At 33.4% G+C, this 20,662-nt stretch overlaps 1 protein-coding gene across 4 annotated transcripts in view; it reads left to right on the top strand.

The window, feature by feature from the left end:
* Nucleotides 1-20,662, top strand: part of LOC142339304 (receptor-type tyrosine-protein phosphatase F-like) — a 106,537-nt gene that overhangs the window by 33,139 nt on the left and 52,736 nt on the right. For all 4 annotated transcript variants that reach the window (XM_075389244.1, XM_075389246.1, XM_075389245.1 and 1 more), the window contains 2 exons: nucleotides 12,958-13,081; nucleotides 13,723-13,901. In XM_075389244.1, coding sequence (XP_075245359.1) covers nucleotides 12,958-13,081; nucleotides 13,723-13,901 — 303 coding nt within the window. The remainder of the gene's footprint in view (nucleotides 1-12,957; nucleotides 13,082-13,722; nucleotides 13,902-20,662) is intronic.

Raw genomic sequence — 20,662 nt, 5'->3', positions numbered from 1 at the left:
AATAGTTTTATGCAAAACATTGTTGAATAATTTGATGGACAGTTTTTGTTCAACAAAGAATTACCCCGCGGAAGCATATCAATTTTTATCTATATTTCATCAAGCGAACTTTTTAAATAATGTTGGGATCCTTTATGAGTGTGCCAAAAACACCACGTTTTAAATCTAGTTACTGCAAACTGCCTTGGTTGAAATATCAACTATCTGCACAATTTTTGAAATGACTGTAGTTTTTAAATAAACTAATGAGTTGAGCTTTTTTCCGATAAAAGTTCTTGAGCGCGTGAAAACATGCAGCAAGCATCTATCCATTGTCATGCAAAATGTATCAGAGCAAATTAATTTATGATAATTTTTATACAGAAAATTCAAACCAATGACAAATTTGTGGTCTATTTGCATACCACAGGAATCCATAGTTGCAGTGTTTTGGTCTCCGTTTATATTATTAGTCTACCGGAACCATTTATCAATGGATCCATTTATATTACCAACGATGCCGGAACATTGTGTTAATAAGCCCTGTAGCAATTATTTTGAAGCCGTTTGTCTCTGTTGTTTTTTTATGGATTAGCCTTTTACACTTTAAGAGGATATAAGCAATCGTGCACACTTAGTGACGGCACAAGAAACACCAAACTGAACTAACGCGATAATGCACACTCTTCATTTCTCAGTTCCTAATTATTTAATAATTAAAACCTTAGTTAGATGCCAGAAACTTGCTCCCAAACTACATTAGGCAACAACAGTTCGTTATCTTGCAAGATTTTTGACAGATTCATGGATAATCTGATTAAATTGCAAGATCTACCAGCGTAATGGTTATCTTGCGAGATTTACCATAAAAATAGGATATCTTGCATGATTCTAGCAAAGACAACACAGTGTGATTTCTAACTCTATCGATAATTAGGGCTCAAACCAATGTTTGCCAGAATCAAAATTCTCTCTCTCTCTCTCTCTCTCTTCTCTCTCTCTCTCTCTCTCTCTCTCTCTCTCTCTCTCTCTCTCTCTCTCTTTCTCTCTCTCTCTCTCTCTCTCTCTCTCTCTGTTTTTCTTGTGCCTGAGGTTGCTTACACCTATCACTTTTTGTCTGCGTTAGGTAATCTGTCGTATGGTTTGGAGCATTTTGAACTATCGGGAATTTTATATTTTTCTTAAGTTATTATATGCTCAAAATGACCGTAACTTGATTGTTATGTTGGCTTCATAGTTCCAGAATTCAGCAAAACTCCTGTTTCATGTTCAACATTCTTCCAAAAGTAAATGCAATTTTTGCACCTGCTCTGTGTCCCAATTGAAGAAATTTTGATGTTTCATCTTATCCTTACGTTTATTGGGCATCAAAATATAGCATTGCTTCAAATTTTCGACAAAAATAGTAAAAGAGAAAATAGAACAAAGCTAAAGTTTTACTTGCATACTATACAGATTTTTGTCATCAATACTACTCCTATAATGAAAAGCTACACAGTTCAATTGTTCAGAGGCATTTGGCTAAATGAAATGCCTTTGATAAAGTCTTCGTTTTTCCTTAAGAGTTAAATAAGCGTTGAGTTATTGTTTTTTTTCCTAAAAAATGAATTAATTTGTTTCGCGATAAAAGACAAAACTCGCTGTTTTTTGTGCAGTGAAAAATTGTTCACTGAATCATAAGTTGAGATTTGATGCAAATCGGACTTTAAGAAGTATTAATTTATAAGGGTGGAGGTCGGGCATTGAAAATTAGAAGCTTATATTTTCAGCAGATTGTTTTTTGTCACTACAATTGTCGCAGAGAACGTTGCATAATAAAGCCATGCTCAATTCAGTTTATTGATGTTAATAGCATGCAGTCCAGTCAAGTTTGAATGGACTGCATTCCATTCAGGTTTGTTATTTAAAAAACAAATCTTTCTATTCGAGTTGATTGCTTTCTTTTTTATTTCTATCAGAAAAATTCCACACTTATCAAGATATTTTAAATATTCGTTGCCATTCTACTCCAAGAGGTCCTCAGTTAGACAGACAAAAAATACAATTCGAAAAAGTCGTGTAGTCAGTATTTCAAACAAAAGCAACCCCTATCAGAAAAAAAAGGGTTTTAATGTCTTGATAACTAGAAACGCTATCTGGCATATTAGAAAGTATGTACCGAATAACGATCTTTTTAATGCACTAAGACTCAAAAAACTAATCAAAGCTGGCTGTGATATCAAAAGGTTCCTAGCTAGCGTTTGAGAATTTGTTCGAAATTGTAAATTAATGCTGATTTTTTTTCACGACCGTTGAAACACTTAACAAAACTTGTAATACTCCATTAAAAACCATTAGCGGATAACGATGGTCAGCTTTTTTGTTCCTGAGAACGTGGATACTATTAGTTTAAGTTGAGGACAGTGGTATTATTTTGATGGCATGCGGTATCATGCATCCGCAATATCTGCCAAATAAAGAATGCTAGCCCTGCTATTCGTTTCAACATTTATGTTTAAAAGATTCCGACAAGCTACAACAGGCCCATTGAGATTGTTTTACAGGAAAAAAAATTAAAAATTAATTGCAGCATCTTTCTAACGGCTTGGACCGCGTATATCCAAGAAAAAAACTGAAATGCTTTGTTCTGTTAATTAACTAAAAACGTAGCAAAACCACACAAGACAGTGAATTAAAAAGTAAAACTTCTGGGCTTCTTCTTCATAGACCCTCTTGTTAAGTTTTCGTATCCTCCGATAAACTGCCACCATACGATGCTTTTTGCGACTGCGGTAACAGCTATTGCATTGCTTGTTGTCGCTGTTGGTGGCTTTTTGAGGAGAGTTATTGGTTGCCCTTAGTTGGCCTGCTTTTCTTGCTTTTTTTTCTCGTCATCTTACGCAATTCGAGTTTTTCTACAATAGCTTTTTCTCCGCCTCCGGATGCAGTTTTTTTTAGCTCTGGCAATTCACTGTTTCAACATTTTTAAGCCCAAGGTACAAAATTTAGTTTCTTATGTGAAAACCCCAAATTTTTTGCTTCAAATGTCTTTTTCTTCTTTGCTTTGTCCTAAATTGCGCCAAAGCGGAAAATAAAAGTGTAAATATCAAAGGTGTGAATGTTAAAGTAAACCAAGCCTGAAACATTTGAACTAAATCTCTATCAATTTCTATTCCTTTCTGCTGAAAGCAGCTCTCAATGTAAAAGCCGTTATCACAGTACAGTTTAAAAAAATGTTTATTTTGATATCTTCAGTTGGTACCTGACTACTTCTTTTTACTCTGGCAAAAATTCGGCTATCATGGACAAATAGTGTAGAAAAATTCCTATCTTGTATTATTCTGACAGAAAAACCATTAGTATGTAGGATTCTAGTACAAGAAAGGTTACGTTGCATAATTTTAGCAGAAAAGAATGATTTTGACCGAGTGAAATATTTTGTTCTGGGTGCCGGTAGAAATCTTGCAAGATTATGCATATTATCGCATGATTCTGGCAAAATTTGCCATAATTTGACTTAGCTACATATGTGAGTTGTACCGCATTAGTTGTATCAAAGCAATTAGTCTACCATCATTTTTTTTCATAATCATTATCATTATCTTTTTTAGTGTAAAAACAATAGCAAATATAAACCGTTATAGTAACTACTATGATTTTTCCATTAGTTTTCTCAGTAATCTGTTGTTCGTTTTGCAGCGCATCCAAAATAAGGGGAGCACTTGTTTTTTCATGTGACGTAAAACGTTTATACATTTTTCCAAAGACTTTTTCATTCTTTAAAAATAATTCGAAGAGCATTTACTTTTTTCTAACCAAAAAAATATTTAAATTAATTAAGCTGATGCACGCAAGCAACTTTAACATTAAATTGTTCCAAAATCCTATAACTGTGCAGATAGATCATGATAAAAGCTGAGAATTAAAGCTGAATTAATGATTTATGATAAAATTAAACCCATTTAATTTTGAATTATAATTTTTTTGAGGAATGGTCCTATTGGTGGAAATTTTTCCTCCCATGAGTTGCTTACGGTGGAAGTGTTCTACATTTATTCAATAGAGAACAGTAAAATGTATTATCCAAATCTATGATCTATCAACGTAAACTTCTTGGATTTATCCTCAGAGCGATAATAAACTCTTTGAAATAACCGATGGATGTTGAGCTCCATGGCCATTTTACTATAGCCATAGACCTTTTACTATGCTCATGAGAGTTTTTTTGAAATAACGGACCGGTGATACCAAACAAAGTATGTCAGTTATGAATCAAAGTAAATTTCAGCCTCAACATCTCAAAATCTTTTTGCTTTCATTGCACGTTTTCTCATCTAAATACAACAATTTACTGTGATCACTCTAAATTGTACTGAAGTATAATGATCTGACGTTAAAGCAAACTCAAGCAAACTTAATCTATAAATTTATAGAAATCCGATCACAACATTCCTCAGATTGAGCCCTGTATACCTGGGGGGTAAACCAGAACACACCTCTGATCATCTGAAATGTGACAAATTAGCGGCGGCTTAACCTTATCTCTCAGAATTCAATAAGATGTAAGGACAAATTAAGCTGTTTTTGACGCTCATTTTGAAAATTAGAGTTTGAGAAACCTTTACACTCGAAGGACATTAATTAGAAAACTTGTATGAAAATTTCCGTAAATATGTTGATTGAACTGGCTTGGGCCATGAAGTGGTATTCTCAAAATGGAGATGCATCTTGGGGCAAGAATAATTGCTTCTCAATTCGTCCGATTTAGGAATTTTTGTTGTTTTGTTCTCTTCATTTGTTGTTGACTTGAGTGACAGCTTCAAGTGGTTTGAATGCCATACATTTATTAAAAATACACTGTGATTTCAATATCACTAAATATAGATTGCGTTCACTCAAACTTAGAGTGAAAATCTGCTCTAATTTCAATTTTTTTGGCTAACTGGAGAATATTTGTATTTGCCCTTAAGATATACATTTTTTCCATTCATTTCAGAATACGTTTACTGGCATACCACACCATACAATTGATGATAAAATTAGACTGATATCGCATGTTTTAACCAAGTTGCAATTCAAGAAAAGCGGACGTTTTTGATTATTTTTTCAATTAGAATTTTATTTCACTTTCTTTGCTCCATTTGAGGACGTTCTCAATGTCTATTTGAAGTTGTCTTAATAAGTCATGAATAGTCTGAATCGGTTCTGATTCTTTGCAGAAAGCATTCTGATTCAGCACTGAATTTCTCTGAAAAATAGGTAAGAGATAGGCTAGAGCATTTGTATGTCTCATTCTGAACTCATCCATACGATTTGAGTAGGCGGGGGAGGTTCTGCTAATCGATTTCATAGGTAGCCTCTCAAATGATAGCAACTTAAGACCAAAGAGATGGAATATTGTTCAATCAAGAAATATTAACAATATTTTGTTCACCGCCTTAGTTTTTCACACGAAGTCGATATTAGTTGTATTTCTGTATTATTTGAACACAATTGAGCAATCTGCTAGGAATCAGTTGATTAAATTGATTAAATATTGTCTTTGTCTTTAAACTGTGCCGTTTTTGCTTGTTTGTTTTTTCCATATCTTGTAATTTGCGACGTTTTTGCAACAAAGCTGCTTTGATATCGCAGGTAAAGATGTGGTTTTGGTTTAACATACACAATCACAACAGTTGTATGTTGTGGTAGTATGTATGGTGTAGTACAGAATGGTGCTAAAACGTCTTTTTCCACCTTTTATGGGGGATCGGCTGCCACAAACGTCTATCTATTCCGGCATTTACAACTCAAATGCTTCGGCTCGAATGCTCCATTGTCAACTGATAAATCAATAAAAACACGCGTACCTCTATCCAATTCACTTTTAATGCCGCTTTCTTGCCATTCCTGTGTATTATTTATTTGCTCCATTGAGCAAACATCATATTAGCGTCTTCCTTGAAAATGTTATCCTAAGCAATCTTCAAAAAATTTGGTTCAATTACAATCCAAGGCAAAATGACATTTACCCAATGCCAAAATATCCAATATCGCAAAACGCCCAATTTGCTAAATTGCCCCTTATGGCAACACCCAATTGATTCCCTTCGATCCCACTAGCGATGAGCATGAGGCGGGGCCGAGGTGAAATAAAACGAAATTATATCAGTTATCTCGCTTAGATATAACAATGCTGAATATTCTTTCTAATAGTTCCAACGATAGGGAATAATATTGGGTATATTTTGATCATTTTGGTATTGGGTATTTTCTTCTGACACCACAATACAAATTTTGAGTTTTCATGGCTACTGTCATGTGTCATTTTTCGAGTGTGTTCAATAGCGAATGCTGAACGGCTCCTAATGAGCTTTCATCTAGCGAAATCAGAAGCTGTCATAATTCTAGAATTTGGGCTTGGTGCCCTCAATTCTTCTTGGTCTCAATTTGTTTAAATTACACAACCAATACCAATACATTTGGTTGTACGTCGTCCAGATTCATTTAACCCCCATATTTTAATATTATTTCATCACCTCTTTATCATTTCACCCCGCCAACATTTCACTCGAAAGAAAGGAAGTCTCTCTAGTTTTGAGTTTTAATCTCTAAACTCTTATTCATATACCCTACATATCCCTTATTTTGAAAATGAATTGTAGCAATTAATTAACGAATTAAAATAGGGGTTAACTGATAGTTGGTTGAAATAATCGTGGTTAAAGGATAAATGGTCAAACAAATAGGGATACAAAATCTGGAAACCGGTACACATCACACCATAAAGAAGTTTTCTGACCTTCTAAAAATTTGTTTTTGTTTTGATTTTTGAGCCGTGTCTCAATGGTCAAATAAAAAGCTCTCTATTTCTAGTAAACTACAACAATTGTTACTTTGAAAACATTTTCAACTACCATCATAAGTTCGAGTATCTTTTTGAACAGAATGTTTTTTGCACTATCATTCAACCACAAATATTAAGTGAAAACTTGAGTAATTTTACAGCATGTGAAAATAATAATTAGTACTTCGGTTTGTTCTCAGCTGTCTGAACAAAATAAATAAAATCAATTTTTCACACATTGACTACTTTGATGGTTTTTCACTTTATGCACTTTCCTTCTTGCGTGTTTTACAACCGTAAGCTGGTAAAAATATCTCAAATAGCATACAATGATGCATTTGTGCACTTAATGATAGAAGATGAGAAGAAAATTTGAAGAATAATATACATTCCGTTTTTAAGTCGAGAGTTATTTTGAATCAAGTGGCATTTTCCCTAGAGCTCTCGACACCCGAAATAGTATTGTAAAATTGGTGTATAAACATATGGTTTTTTCTATTACAATAAGCACAACCATGTTAGCTTGTTTTCCCATTTTCTTTTTGAAACAGGAAATTATAACTCTCAAGGTCAAATGATAGGTGTATTTTGATGTCGCTAACTCCCAAAAAAGTCTATTCCAAAATGAAATGTCAATCGAACTTGTTTTTTGTCTCCAATTGCAGAGGAGCACTGTGCTTTTGTGAGCTTGTTACTTATAAAAAACAATAAATGATACTAATAGAGGTGGGGTTTTCGTTATTTATGAAAGTTATGAAATCAATGATGAAATTTCACTTCAAATGAAGGAACTTCGCCATGATCTATATTGAGGTTATTTATATTTCTGTGAAATATCTGTGACACGTCAATGGAATGCACGACTCTGAATTTCAGTTCTAACAATGGAAAAAAAGTCATTTCCGCCCTTCCTTTTGAATAAACAACATAGCCAATTTATTCAAATTGAAGAGAATATTAATACATTTCTAAATTATCAAGAGCATCAGCTAGACAAATGAGAAACTTTTTAATCGAGCCAGAAAATTCTTAGATCTTCAAAGCTCTTTCAGAACAGTACCAGCACCTTTGTTCTACTTTACATGTAATTCAGTTTTTGTGCCTTCAGTTTTTTAAACTGTCTCGCTGCGTTTCCGTTTTCAATAATAAGTGGACGATTGAGCCGTGAAGAGGATTATAAATGGGCAGTCTGGGGTGCCCGGAGGGCGGGTGACTTTTGGAGAAGTATGTTGTGTTTATGACTATGACTGGTTACTATAGTTAATATGAATTGGGAACAGAATTGACTGTGCCGTGGTGTGTCTCTTTGTTATTGTGTAAATGTAGGTGCCTTCTTCATAAACGAAAGGATGATCTTGACCTTAATTTAATTTACTCTCTCTGTCTTTATCCCCTATCTCTTTCTCCTTCCCTACCTATCCGTCTCAATTTCCATAAAATACTGCTGCCTGCTTTAGGGTGATTAACAGAATGAGTGAAGCGCAGAAACGTGTGATGGTTGAAACGCACAAACTTAATCTTTAAAAACTTAACCTTTTGGCACATCTTGTTATGATTCAAATAAATGTCAAGCTGTTACACCTTTCTATGATGCTATATGATAATAATTATAATAGATCTTAGCACTTCTTATTAAGTTTCACAAACTATAATCAGTAGAAACATGTATGATTGTGTTCACACACGGTATTGATAAAAAAAATTGTTTTCCGTGAAATTGAAACAGTTCCTAAATATTCTTGGCAAATAGAGAAAATAATATTACATAATTAATAATTAATTGCTCCTAATATTTAAAGCCCTGAAATAAGAAAGTAAAAATCAAAATTTATTTCGTCAAGTCAAAATAACGTAATAAATATCACACCTAGTAGGTCATTTGTCGATTATACCAATTGAACTTTTAGTCCACCGATCAGTCTAAGTCGGCCATTCTTTTGTTATCATTATTTCTTACATAACCTAAACGGGTATGTTATTTTTATATACTATACCACAGGACAGATCTAACATATAATGTCTGTGTGGTTAACCCACTTTTTTCATAACAAATTTGGGCCCTGTACTCCTTTTTACGAGCTGGTAAAATTTGCCTTTGTGAAATGATTGGGTTGTGGCAAACATGTTTATTGTCCCAAATTGCTTTTCATGTTTTGGGTGCAGAAACCAATTAGCTCTTAGCCTTGTACTTTAAATGAACCAAATGGCTCTAAATTAATTGAAGCTTCGATCCTTTAATCATGCAATCAGCGCCCAAATAGAGCTCTTTTCAACAGTTGTTCACGTTTCGTTCACTTTTCAACACTATTCTATGCCACAAGCATTTTAAGCTTCTCCCCGGGAAAATTGCCCACTTTCAGTGTTACTTCAAGGGCAATTTGAATCTCTCCATCTATACCAGCCAATAGCGCAATTAAGTGCATATTTTTTGGTATCCACATTAATGGAACATTAAAAAACTCTCTTGAAAATTTGGGAGACTTTGAGTGTCTTTTTGCTCGGAAAGGTTGCACGTGAACAACTTAAAGTGTGTCAAAGGAAGTGAAAGTGTGTGTGTGTGTGTGTGTGTGTGCGTAAACTTTTATGCTATTTCACCTTACTTGAAAATACCTGCTAAGGTGGGGTTTGGGGTTAATCAGTTCAGTCGATACATTTTTTGTTGTTGAAAGCGCAATTTGACCGAACTGAACAAAATATTTCCGAGAAAGTGGGAGCAACAATTGTCTTGCATGAGTTTTTGAATGATGCGTGAACAATTAATAAAAGATGTTTTTGTTCTTTAAGGGCCGAAGACTTCAGGTAGTTGTTTCTTTTACAGAAAAAATAAAGGTGAAAATTGAAGTGTTTTATTCACGCAATCACGAAAGCAGGTCAGCCAAAACTAAAGGAAGGCCAAGGTTCGACTTTTTCTACTTGTTTTGAAGATAGGTCAAGTCCTGGTGTGAACAAATTTTGCGACAAAACCAGTAATTGGTTGTTCAGCTGCTGAACTGATTTTGCTACTGCTTTGTTCTGGTGTCTTTAAAATTTCCACTATTTCCATGAATGTGAAAACACGGCAGATGGTTATTTTAAAAATATGACACTAATTTTTTTCTTTCGGTCAATCTATTGAGATTGGGAGCCAGCTATTAAGATCAAAATCTTTTTCTGAAATCAACGAAATCATTTTTGATTCTATAAATAAAACGTTACCAAAGAAGACTTGTGAATAATTTTAGCATCTGCTAGCGCACAAGAAACCAAAACATATTGTAAAGAAAACACTTACGAAAGAAAGTGCGATCATGACACCATATCAAAGACACTGTTTTAGGAAATGATATGAAACCAGAAATCTCAACACGGTAATCGATGACCCTGAAAAGATGTTTGGAAATGTTGTATTAAGTACAATCCGCTCAGATATCAGAGAAACTCCTGTCAATAAATGTATGAAGTAAAGTAACAAGCTAATACGAAACCTCAGAAGTCATATGTAGTCCCAGTAAAAAAGAAGATACTATAAAAGTCTCACAAAAACATCATGTTAGCGCCAGATAAATCTGAAAGATGAAATCTATGAATGAGGAAACTAAAAATTGTATCATCAAAAAGCGAAAACCTAAGAAACAAGAACCATTAATAGGTTCTTTCTGAAAGAATTTTGAATGATACTTGTGGAATATTCTTGAAAAGTTTTTTTCCTACAAACACAACAGAGCGGAAACTTCAATTCTTTTTAAGCAAAGCGACTCTTGCGAGACTGTGCCGAGCATAGAATATTCCAACATACAATTCAAGTTTGTCAAAAAAACTATTCCATCTTCAAAGAGGAAAAGCTTTTCCGGCTTTATGTGTTGCAAAGTTGAAGTTGAAGCAATTTTCTGTAGCAATCGTGAGTGCGACTTCTTAGTATGGAAACTGAAAAACAAAATTTTCATTTTGAACAATCTTACCAGATGCGAGGAAGATTTATTCTAAGCCAACGAGGAGAATAATTTGAATAACAATTTGCTCTAATCTGTTGAATAGAAATAGCAAACAAATAATTTATTGGATGTGATTAGATCAAGAACTCAAAAATCGAAACTAAAAAGTTGAAAGCACATTTGTCAATAATTTTTTACCTTTTTGCGTTTAATGCAAACGAAACCGATGAAATTATTCTGTATGCAATTATAATGAATATCCAGTCGAAAAGTTTTCTAAATAATTTTACCAAATAGAAAGAGAAAATCATAGAGGTATTAAAAATTATGTAAAAGTGAATATCTTTGGCAAGATGGTTTTTGAAGTTAATTTTTTAAATCACGCATTATGTGCCCTATATACTAAAAATTTTTATGTTGGCAACTTTTGATAAAACCAATCAAAAAAATATTTTCTTTTATGAGTTTTAATGACAGAGCGATTGAAAAGTATTGAAATATGATCTCCTAAGATGTTTTCTAATTTGTTGTCGTTTTTTATATATAATTTTATATGTGCTGAGGCTTTTTGTAGTTGGATATTTAATTCAGTTCGGACCACCTCAAAAAAGTATGTTTTAAATTCAGCCGAAAATCAGTTTAGAAGAACGCAGCAGTGCTGAAAAAGTACAATTTATCATCGGTTTTTCTCAATTGACTGTTTTTTAGAAGGATCAAAGTCAATTTAGGTAACTGGAGTCAAGTTAGTTGGGGAAAAAGTGTTTTTTCAACCTTTCCTCAAGTTCTTTTGTTTTCTGTTCCGTCATTAATTTTCCAATGAGGAACCCCCTATGCAATTTTGCTGTCAAAATGCGCACACTAAAAACAGAGGGAAAGTTTGAAATTTAAAGGATATTTTTCTGCAGAACAAAAATTAATTTGTGGTTTTCAGATTCTCTAAAAATTTCTCCTGGTTTAATTTTTTGGAGCAAATTTGTAACAAGAAAAGTTTCTCTCAAATCAAATTAGCGCTCCATCTTATTACTTAACTTATTTAGTTGAAGGTTGATAGTTCTTTTGTTAATTTTTTCAGAGTAGCCTAATTGTCTTCCAGACAAAATTCCAAAACAAAAATGTTTCAAAAACTGTTATGTTGGATGCTACTATATATTACCTATAATCTTACAGACATCTTTAAGAGAAATCTAACACAGTAAGGCTTAGTGAGTTTCATTAAGAATTACCGGCTTCTATTGTGTTAATCTTGAATTGAATGTATCATTATGTTGTCACTTTTGTTATAGCAACTCGCGATTTCACAAAAGCACAAGTTTTTGGACTTTTAGATACCCAGCTTGGGTGCCCTTGTTTGTGTACCATGGGTATCCTGATTTTGTTTCGAATCCTGGTACCCTAAAATTAGATTCAAGATTTAAAAAATGAAGTTTTTGCTCAGAAGTTTACCAAAATTTTCAAGTTTTCAGATTATATGGATAATTTACCTGATTTAATATTGTTTGTTTTTCGGACCAAAGTTGTAAAAATACTTCACAATTTCTGTTAAACCGTTTTGAAGCTAATATAGGACCTGACTTCGAAACTTACTGAAAATATTGGGAACAATAAACGGATTAAAGATTAGCAAATTCAGTTTTTTTCTGAAAAATAAAGTATTGTGTTGTTTTTGTCTTATGTATCCGATATTCAGTCAATTCTGAGAAATTTTTTCCAGAAAATTTTTTTCCTTTGAATAATGTTTTTTAAAATGAAATTATGAAATTCTGTCTCTGCTCTTAAGCAAAACTGTAGAGAATCCATAATAATTTTTCTTAACGTAAGTTACTAAAATAAGAAACAAAGCTGGCCTCGCGTAGATATTCCCCCAATTTGAAAATATGTCGGAACAATTAAAAATTGAATCTAGTGGTTTCATAAGAGACTGCACCAGTTTTGTAGACCCCGATTTGAGCGTTTCGGTTCTCACTGGTCTCAAGCTTCTTGAGTGATCCTGCGATGACTGATACAAATTCACACAAGTTATATAGGGCCTTGTATGACTACAAAGAACAATATTACGACAAGAACAAGAACAATTCGACTAATTTCCTCAGCGATCACTTTTCTCACATCAGTGACTTCGGCCATATGATTTAAACACAGGATATATTTATTTTTTTTTGTATTATGCGAACGGTGAGAAATTACCTTATTTATGAATGACTTAGTTTGATTACTGAGTTATCAGATACAATTAACAACAATTTAATTGTTTGTTTGTTTTAGATGGAGAGCTGACATTTCTTGAAAGACCCAAAGACACAACTGTGAATCGGTCAAGTGAGGTGTACTTCGTGTGTCGCTTCGGAGGTGTGAACCCCAACATGGCCTCGCAATACGAGTTCCAATGGTAGCATTTCATTATAACTATGAGAGTTTAAACATCCAAGGTTGAGGTGCCAGACACAAGTGACCTCTAATCAGACCCTGTAAAACCAAAATGACCTCTAATCAGACTTTCGTGCGACCATTGTTCAGATTATCAAGCGGCCATAAAAATTTCGTGACACGCAAATTTGAGTCGTACTTTCCCCCCAAAAATGGTCTGATCGGAGGTCACTCTAGAATGCATGCATATTTTGTTGGCTTGGCATAGACTAAGGATTCTTATTTGTCTTATCATTTCAGTCCTTTTCAATAATGATGGCATTTAAAATTATGCTCATTCAGCTCAATCATACGAAAAATTAGCCCAAACACTTTCGCACCAGATTTATCAATCAATTAAACCAAAAGAGTATCAAAAGAACCACACTTTTGAAATAAATTTTAGAACCTTTTCTGTCTTACCCCCCCCCCCCCCCCCCCCCGGTAAGTTGTTATGAAAAATATGTCACGTGCGGTTCAGGGTTGCTAACAATATGCACTCACTTCTGTATAATAATTTTCTCCACTTATTTAAAATTTAATGGACCAAATTTATGACAAAGGAAGTTTTCCTTTTCATTACAATAATCAGCAATCGTTTTTACAAATGATCTTGTGTTGCAGGTTCAAGGGGAACGAGACAATCTATGACGTCACGAGGGTTCCTGAGATGCCGAGTGTGTCTACAGTGAAGCTGATTCGCTATGACACAGCCAGCAGCAGCTCAATCACGTGTCGTGTAAATGCACCGAGTGGAAAGCACATATCACACACTTGCCAGCTATATGTGCTACCTAACACAAGTTAGTTCTATTCAAAATGTTGTTATTGATCAATGCTTCCTCGGTAACTCGAGAAAAGTCTATTGGCATAACTTTGTTAGTGTATATGTCAGACGTTAATCATCAATCGCAACCAGATTGACGAAAAGGGAGGACTAATAATGCTGACAAAATTTGATTCAATCCGCTAAAATGAAAGTAAATCCATATGTATGACCATGCCCATAACTACTCTAGACTAGGTATGGTGATGACCGAAATAAGTGACATGGTAGTACATTTTTGTTATAAGAAGTCCCTAATTGCTCATAAGTCGTTTTCTAACAATTATCTAGCAACCAATAGTCAATTTCATGAGTTGTTTATAAAAAACCGCTCAAAAAATGTAGCTGCAGAATCCCTATCGCTCTGTAGTGAGATATCTCCCTATGCAATCATTATTCAAAATTACTTGCTTCATATGCATTGTGTAATAGCATATCTTCTTCCAGACCAGAACCTAAAACAAAATATTTTCAGAGCTGGTTAGCTTTACCATACATTACCTATCACTGTAATTGTGTTCCTTGTAATTCCTGCAGCTTTTTTAAAAATATGATTGCAGTAAAACTACGCTACGTTGATTAGCCTTTACCAGTTTCTATGCTGTTGAATTTTGAATGTATAAAATAATTATGTCACTTTTGGTGTAGCAACACGCGATTTCACAGAAGCATTTTTTTTTACTTTTAGATTCCCAAAACAACTCACATACGCCTTTATATTCTTTGTTTTGTTCATAACACAATCTCCTTGACTAAATAAATATATTAGTTCCTTTTTTTGAAAAAAAACTACAAACGGTAAACTTCAACAGAGAAATTAGTGGAAACTTGCCTTTCGGGGATTTATAGCTTACGGTTACTGATCATTCCTTGTTTATTCAATGTTTTGCACTACGCTTCCTCAACAACCACTCTGTGTCGTTTTCTTCAATTTTCCATAATTCTTGCTTTTGTCTCATTATTTTGTGCACCGATGGTTCATAACAGAAAAAAAACTAGATAACGAAAGTTCAAAATCTTTTGAAGCATAAATGCAATGATCTTGTGATCAGTCAAATTTTGGTCCCATTCGGTCATTACACATTCTAAAAGTTTCCACTTCTTATCACTTTATTTGCCGCAAAATGCTATATCAGAATCTAATTCTTTCTATTGCTTTCAAAACACATTTAACTTCGCTGGTAATTTATCTCTTCAGTGACTGGTTAGTCAATTGATCGCTCTATCAAACTTCAAGAATTTTTTTTTGCAAATGGTGCAGGAGATTGCTGAAAAGTTCCCTCCTTCTTACTGAACATCAGAAATGCAAAGTGTCTCATCCACAATAAATATTATATAGCTTTTTCTATGGCAAAATTGAAAATGAGTTTCTTTTTGTAAAAGACATTCGGTTTTTTGAAGAAGTGACGATTGCTGTTACTGTTGATTTTTGACGTTTTGAATAGATAATTTTTCTGGACAGAAAAAGATTATTGATTTAGTTTACGATTTATAGATAATATTCCTGCAAATAACACATCTATACGTATTACGTCAATTCTTGGTCAAGGAGTTTGCCACACCGATTTTCAGAATAAAAATTGAGTGTTAGTTGTTTAATAGCTGAGATAGCAGTAGTTGGTCGACGTTTTCAATAGGCCTTCTCTTGGTTTCTTCTCTTGAGAGTTATTATAGACCTGCCCTTGGTTTTTTTGTTTCATCGTCTTGATTTTTGTTACGACACCCACTTCAAATCTGCTTTGTGTTCATTCATTTATTCGTTTTCGATTGAGTTGCGCGCATGACTTTTTACCCTCAGTTGAGAATTTTTTAATCATTGGCGTAATTAAGTTTTTGGTCACATGTGACTCACCTCAATATCAAAAGTGCTATTCCTCCCTTTCAAAACTGTAATTCAACGAGATAATGTCAATTGATAGTGCGTTACTCTAATTTAGTAACTTAATAGTAACAACACATAAGTTTTTCATTTTCTTCATAATAGAAATATAACATCAGAAGATTTTAAAAAGACTGATATTTTCGTTTTTGGGTTTCGTTTCTATTGTCTTTTTGAGACTACAGGTCTGCGAAGCTGATGCAGCTATTTTTTGACAATCTGCCACCTCTGTTTATGAATTAAAAACTAATGGTTAGTTACTTCCATGAGGTTAAGTTAATTGAAAAAATTATTTTATCTGTTTAAGTTTTCAATAAAGGTTTTGATTATTAACGTTTTCAAATTTGCAACTAAATTAATACTATCCCTCTATAATTTGGCTGCGGGTAGGGAGAATTCCTGCAAGCATGTCCAATACGGCCGTACTTTTCAGACTAAATTAACTTTGCTTATCTTCAAAAGTGGGTAGTCTCAAATTAATCTGGTTAGACCATGGTTTATTTACGTATTTAATCATGATTACAATTTGAGTTATGAATAGCAATTTAAAACAATGAACGGTATTTGTATTCTACAATGAAACACAGACATCTAAAGTATGAATCTATATTTTTATAGATGATGAATATCAATTCATGCAGATATAAAGCAAGAAACTCGAAGAGTCTTCAACGCTCTTAAATTTAATCACAATTGCCATTTGAGATCTGTGCTTGCTTTCTCTCATATTTGTTCAAGCCCCGAGGATAAGAATTGTTATGTGAACTACCTTCAGTTTTCACTCTTATGATACAGGTGCATGCGCTCTGCTTTTGATGTTGATCATTTGTTAATGACAGATACTATCATGTGAGCAAACTGAGTGGAAATGATTGGTCATATTTCAATTATCACATTACTTTTCATTATCTAACAGTAAAATGAGCATCAATTATTGGCGTTTCCTCCGTTTGAACTGAATTAAAAAATTAATTAACCATTCAAACTTTTGTTATGATATATGCCTGCGTACAAAGTTAGAACCAAAAGTATTTGTGCAGAAAACTGAAATGCAAAAGTATGATTATCTAAAAGTGTTGCAGTTTTGCATCTAAAATGTAAAAAATAAACTTTTCGGGAATTTCGAACTATACTAATTCTCAATCTTCTTGTGCTTAATGTTGATTTTTTTTCAAGTGACACCAAAGGGGTCCACGTTTAATGGTGCAAATCTCTGTCCATGTAAAAACTTAAGCTGGTAAAAATTGTTTCAAGGATGAATAAAAAAATCCTGAGTTTGACTTGTGTTCTCTGCTTTAATTTTTTTTCGGTGTACTGACAACACACTGTGGCCAAAAAAACATTTAAAAGTGACAAGCTCAAACCAGACGATATACCTTCCTGTACATGTCAGGTTTATTAAAGTTGTTAAATTGAAGTTCAGTCAGTTAAAAGAGCAATTTGTCCGTCCAATTAAACGTTTGTTTGTTTTTGTTCCAACCAAGACATCTGGTTTTGTGAAGGATAGAAATTCTTATAGTATACGGATTAAGGTGATTTTGTTCTTTTTGCTTCTCCTCAAAATTCTTACTTCCTTGGATTTCTCTCCCGGTGATGGAGACGAGCCCGCTGTCTCTCCATGTATTATCAGTTTTTCCGTCTCTTCATTCATTCCTCAATTATTCAAAAGTGCTCCTGATTATTGTTCGCTCCTGTTTGTTGTCTCTCTCTTTTGCGATTATTTGTCCATACGCTTCAAAGGACATAAGCGTCTTCACTAAATGATACCGACTGCGGATATGAGGATGGTGGTTATGTTTTGTTTTCTCAAATGTATAAATATGAAAAACAGTAAGGCTAGACTTATCAATACAAACTGAATAATAATAATAATAATGATGATGATGATTGTGATGGTAGTATTATCGTCACCAGTTTTTAATTTGTGAACGGATATCGTACAACAAAGTCGTTGTTTCGAGAAAGAAACGTTTGCTCCGAATTTATTAGTTCGACACATCATAAACAGCGAAGCTTATGTTGAAGGAATTGGAAAACCTAAGTGTTATTTCGATTGCCAATCAATCTTGCTATATTCATGTTGTTTCTTTGAATTTCGGAATTTCGATAGGCAAAATTGCATAACCTTTTAATTAAAATTCAGGTGAAAAAGTTTTTTGTTTATTAGCATACCTGAAAAAATATGAACGGCTTCAACATAGTTATGTTAAAATCACTACTATATTTTTATCAAATAAAGTGAGTGTTCATTATGAAAAAAGTGGTGTGCTCGTAGGGATATCACTTAGTATTGCGAATACATCTAAACTTTGTTCCAAATTAAACATTCAAAAGCTCCGGAAAAAATGTGAAAGGACTATCTCTTTAACTTTTTTTTACATAAGGAAAAACACAGTTGATCATTTGGATACCGTTTCTGGCAAATAAAACAAAAGACGCTACGTATAAGGCAAAAAAGTTTTTAAAAATCCTGTCCGATTTCGAGGAAAAATGAAATTATTTGTTTTTTGTTTCTTTTTTGTAATATTTTATCGTCTGTTTAATCTTTTGATCCTGATGTTCTATAGAATTTCCCGGTTTTTAATAAATCAAAAAAATTTTAAAACATAGCTGGCAGATTGCCAGAAAATAGCCGCAATAGATTCGTAGATCGGCAGTAAAGAACAGTAAAAAAGACAGACCAAAAAAAATCGTCTTTTCATTGAGGGCTGATCTGTTATATTTTGATTATAAATCTGTATAAGTTACTGCTGCCTCTATTAGCTGATCTCAAATAACCTTCATTTAGACTGACACACACCCATTTGACCTTATCTCTTTGAATTAAAGTAAATTAAAGTCAATTTCAAAGTGAGGAAGTCATTTTTGAGAGTGAGGTAAGTCAAGTGTGACCAAAAATTTAATCACGCGCATGAACAAAAAAACTCGCTCCACTAAGAGCGAAAAATGAAGTCACACATGCAATTCAGTTGAAATTGCATGAACGAATGAACGAAAAGTGGCTGTGACGTCATATGGTCGTAACAAAAATCATGACGACGAAATAAAAAAAAAAACCAAGAGAAGGCCAATAATAGCCCCAGCTATCGCTGTGCGGCTATTAATAAGATAATTTAACATAAAATAAAATAATGCCACTTCAAAAATAATGCAACTAGAGCCGACGAAACTTGTTGTTAAGAGGATTTCTAGAAAAGACAATCATTAAAATCAAATGTCAAACATTAATTATGATCAAAACCCGATGTTTATAATTAAAAGATTAGTAACGAAAACAAATTCGCATCTGATAAATTCCAGCAAAACCAATACTTTTATGCTCTATTAGAGAAAAATGGGACCTGTCCTCAATGCGACTCGGTAGCAGGTCGGAAGAAAAATGGGGCGAAGTTCAAAAATACGTTTCTATTTTTAAAAATGGTTATTTTCAAAGTGTTTACAGTTGTTATGTGACTAATGAAATCACGAAAATGTTCAATTACAACTCCATGGGAAGTATTTGAACCCGTCATTATTCAATTTGTGTCATACGACTACAAAAAGGAGCACAAATACCGGCAAAGTTAAAAAAGTTCAAATTTTTGCGAAAATGGCAGTGAAGCCGTTAAAAACATAAGTTTGTGACTAAGACAATAAAAATTGTACATTTTTTCAAAGCCAGTGGAGCTGATATCAATGCTATATTTTAAAAAGAAAACGTCAATCTTATAAAAGGTAAAAACATAAAAAAAACCCAAACATTTTATGAAGTGTCGTAGTAACAAAGCCGAGAAACAAGTTGTTGGAACTAAAACATTTATAAAGATTAAATTATTGCTTCCTGGAATATCGTTGTGACCTCTAGTTACAGAGACTAAGCTGCACATCGACCGAAAAACGACTCAATATAGCTCAAAACTCCCAAAATTGTATTTGAAATCAAAAATTTTCCAAAGTCGCACCAGACAGACGTTTTCAACTAAAAGAGATGGATTAACTTGCAAGACCCCAGAAAGTCAACTGGGACTGTTTTTTTATGAGACGCAGTCACAAGACTACAAAATAACAACAATTAAAGACAAAAGCCAGAATTTCATAACTTTACGACATCACAGTTTTGAAAGCACTATATAGTTATAAAATTTTTCTGCAAGAACTCTAGAACATCACACTTTCCACATCTGATTTCTAATGTGTCTCCCTTGTAAAAGGACTGCGTAGAAAAGAAAAGACAACAAAAGAATCTAAAAACCGAACAATATCGAAAGTTCTAAAGATTCTTCTGAATTTAAATGGTCGAAGCCTTCTGTCAAAACATATAATCAACAGAAAAACTAAAGTCTGATCAATCCAATCTGGCCAAGAATTCTAATTAACGAGGTTGAGTGATGAAAAAAACACAAGCAAAAAAGAGACAGTTGAAAAAAACTTTAATTGTTTTAAAAAGTCATTTGAAAGTCATTATGAGAAACAGCTATAAACCAAAATCGTTAAATAGGTTCCAATATACGCGATGGGGAAGCCATTGAGACTTATCATTATTAGAAACCGTACGACATCAGGACTCGTACAACATCAGAAACAATGAGAAACATCGGTAAAAACATTCACTAATATAGGGGAGATAACTCTGTCTCAGCCCGTAAAAGCATAAAATTATCAAAGAAATTATTAGCATATTGGCTTGCCTTGTTAACGCTGTGATGTCTTCCGACACTGGATTTCTTCAGTTGATCTTATAAAAATGTTGTAAATCAACAAAGAAACAAATTGAACAGAAAAATATGCAATTTTAATAAAAAATCAAAAAAATAGTTTTTGAAAATTCGTAGTATCAAAACCAAGAAAGCGCTAAATAAACATAAAATATTTGCATACAA

This window comes from Convolutriloba macropyga, chromosome 5 (genome assembly GCF_964194025.1).
Source record: "Convolutriloba macropyga chromosome 5, txConMacr16.3, whole genome shotgun sequence".
Lineage (NCBI taxonomy): Eukaryota > Metazoa > Xenacoelomorpha > Acoela > Convolutidae > Convolutriloba > Convolutriloba macropyga.
The sequence above is the reverse complement of the archived record's forward strand: the minus strand, read 5'-3'. Positions and strand labels throughout refer to the sequence as shown.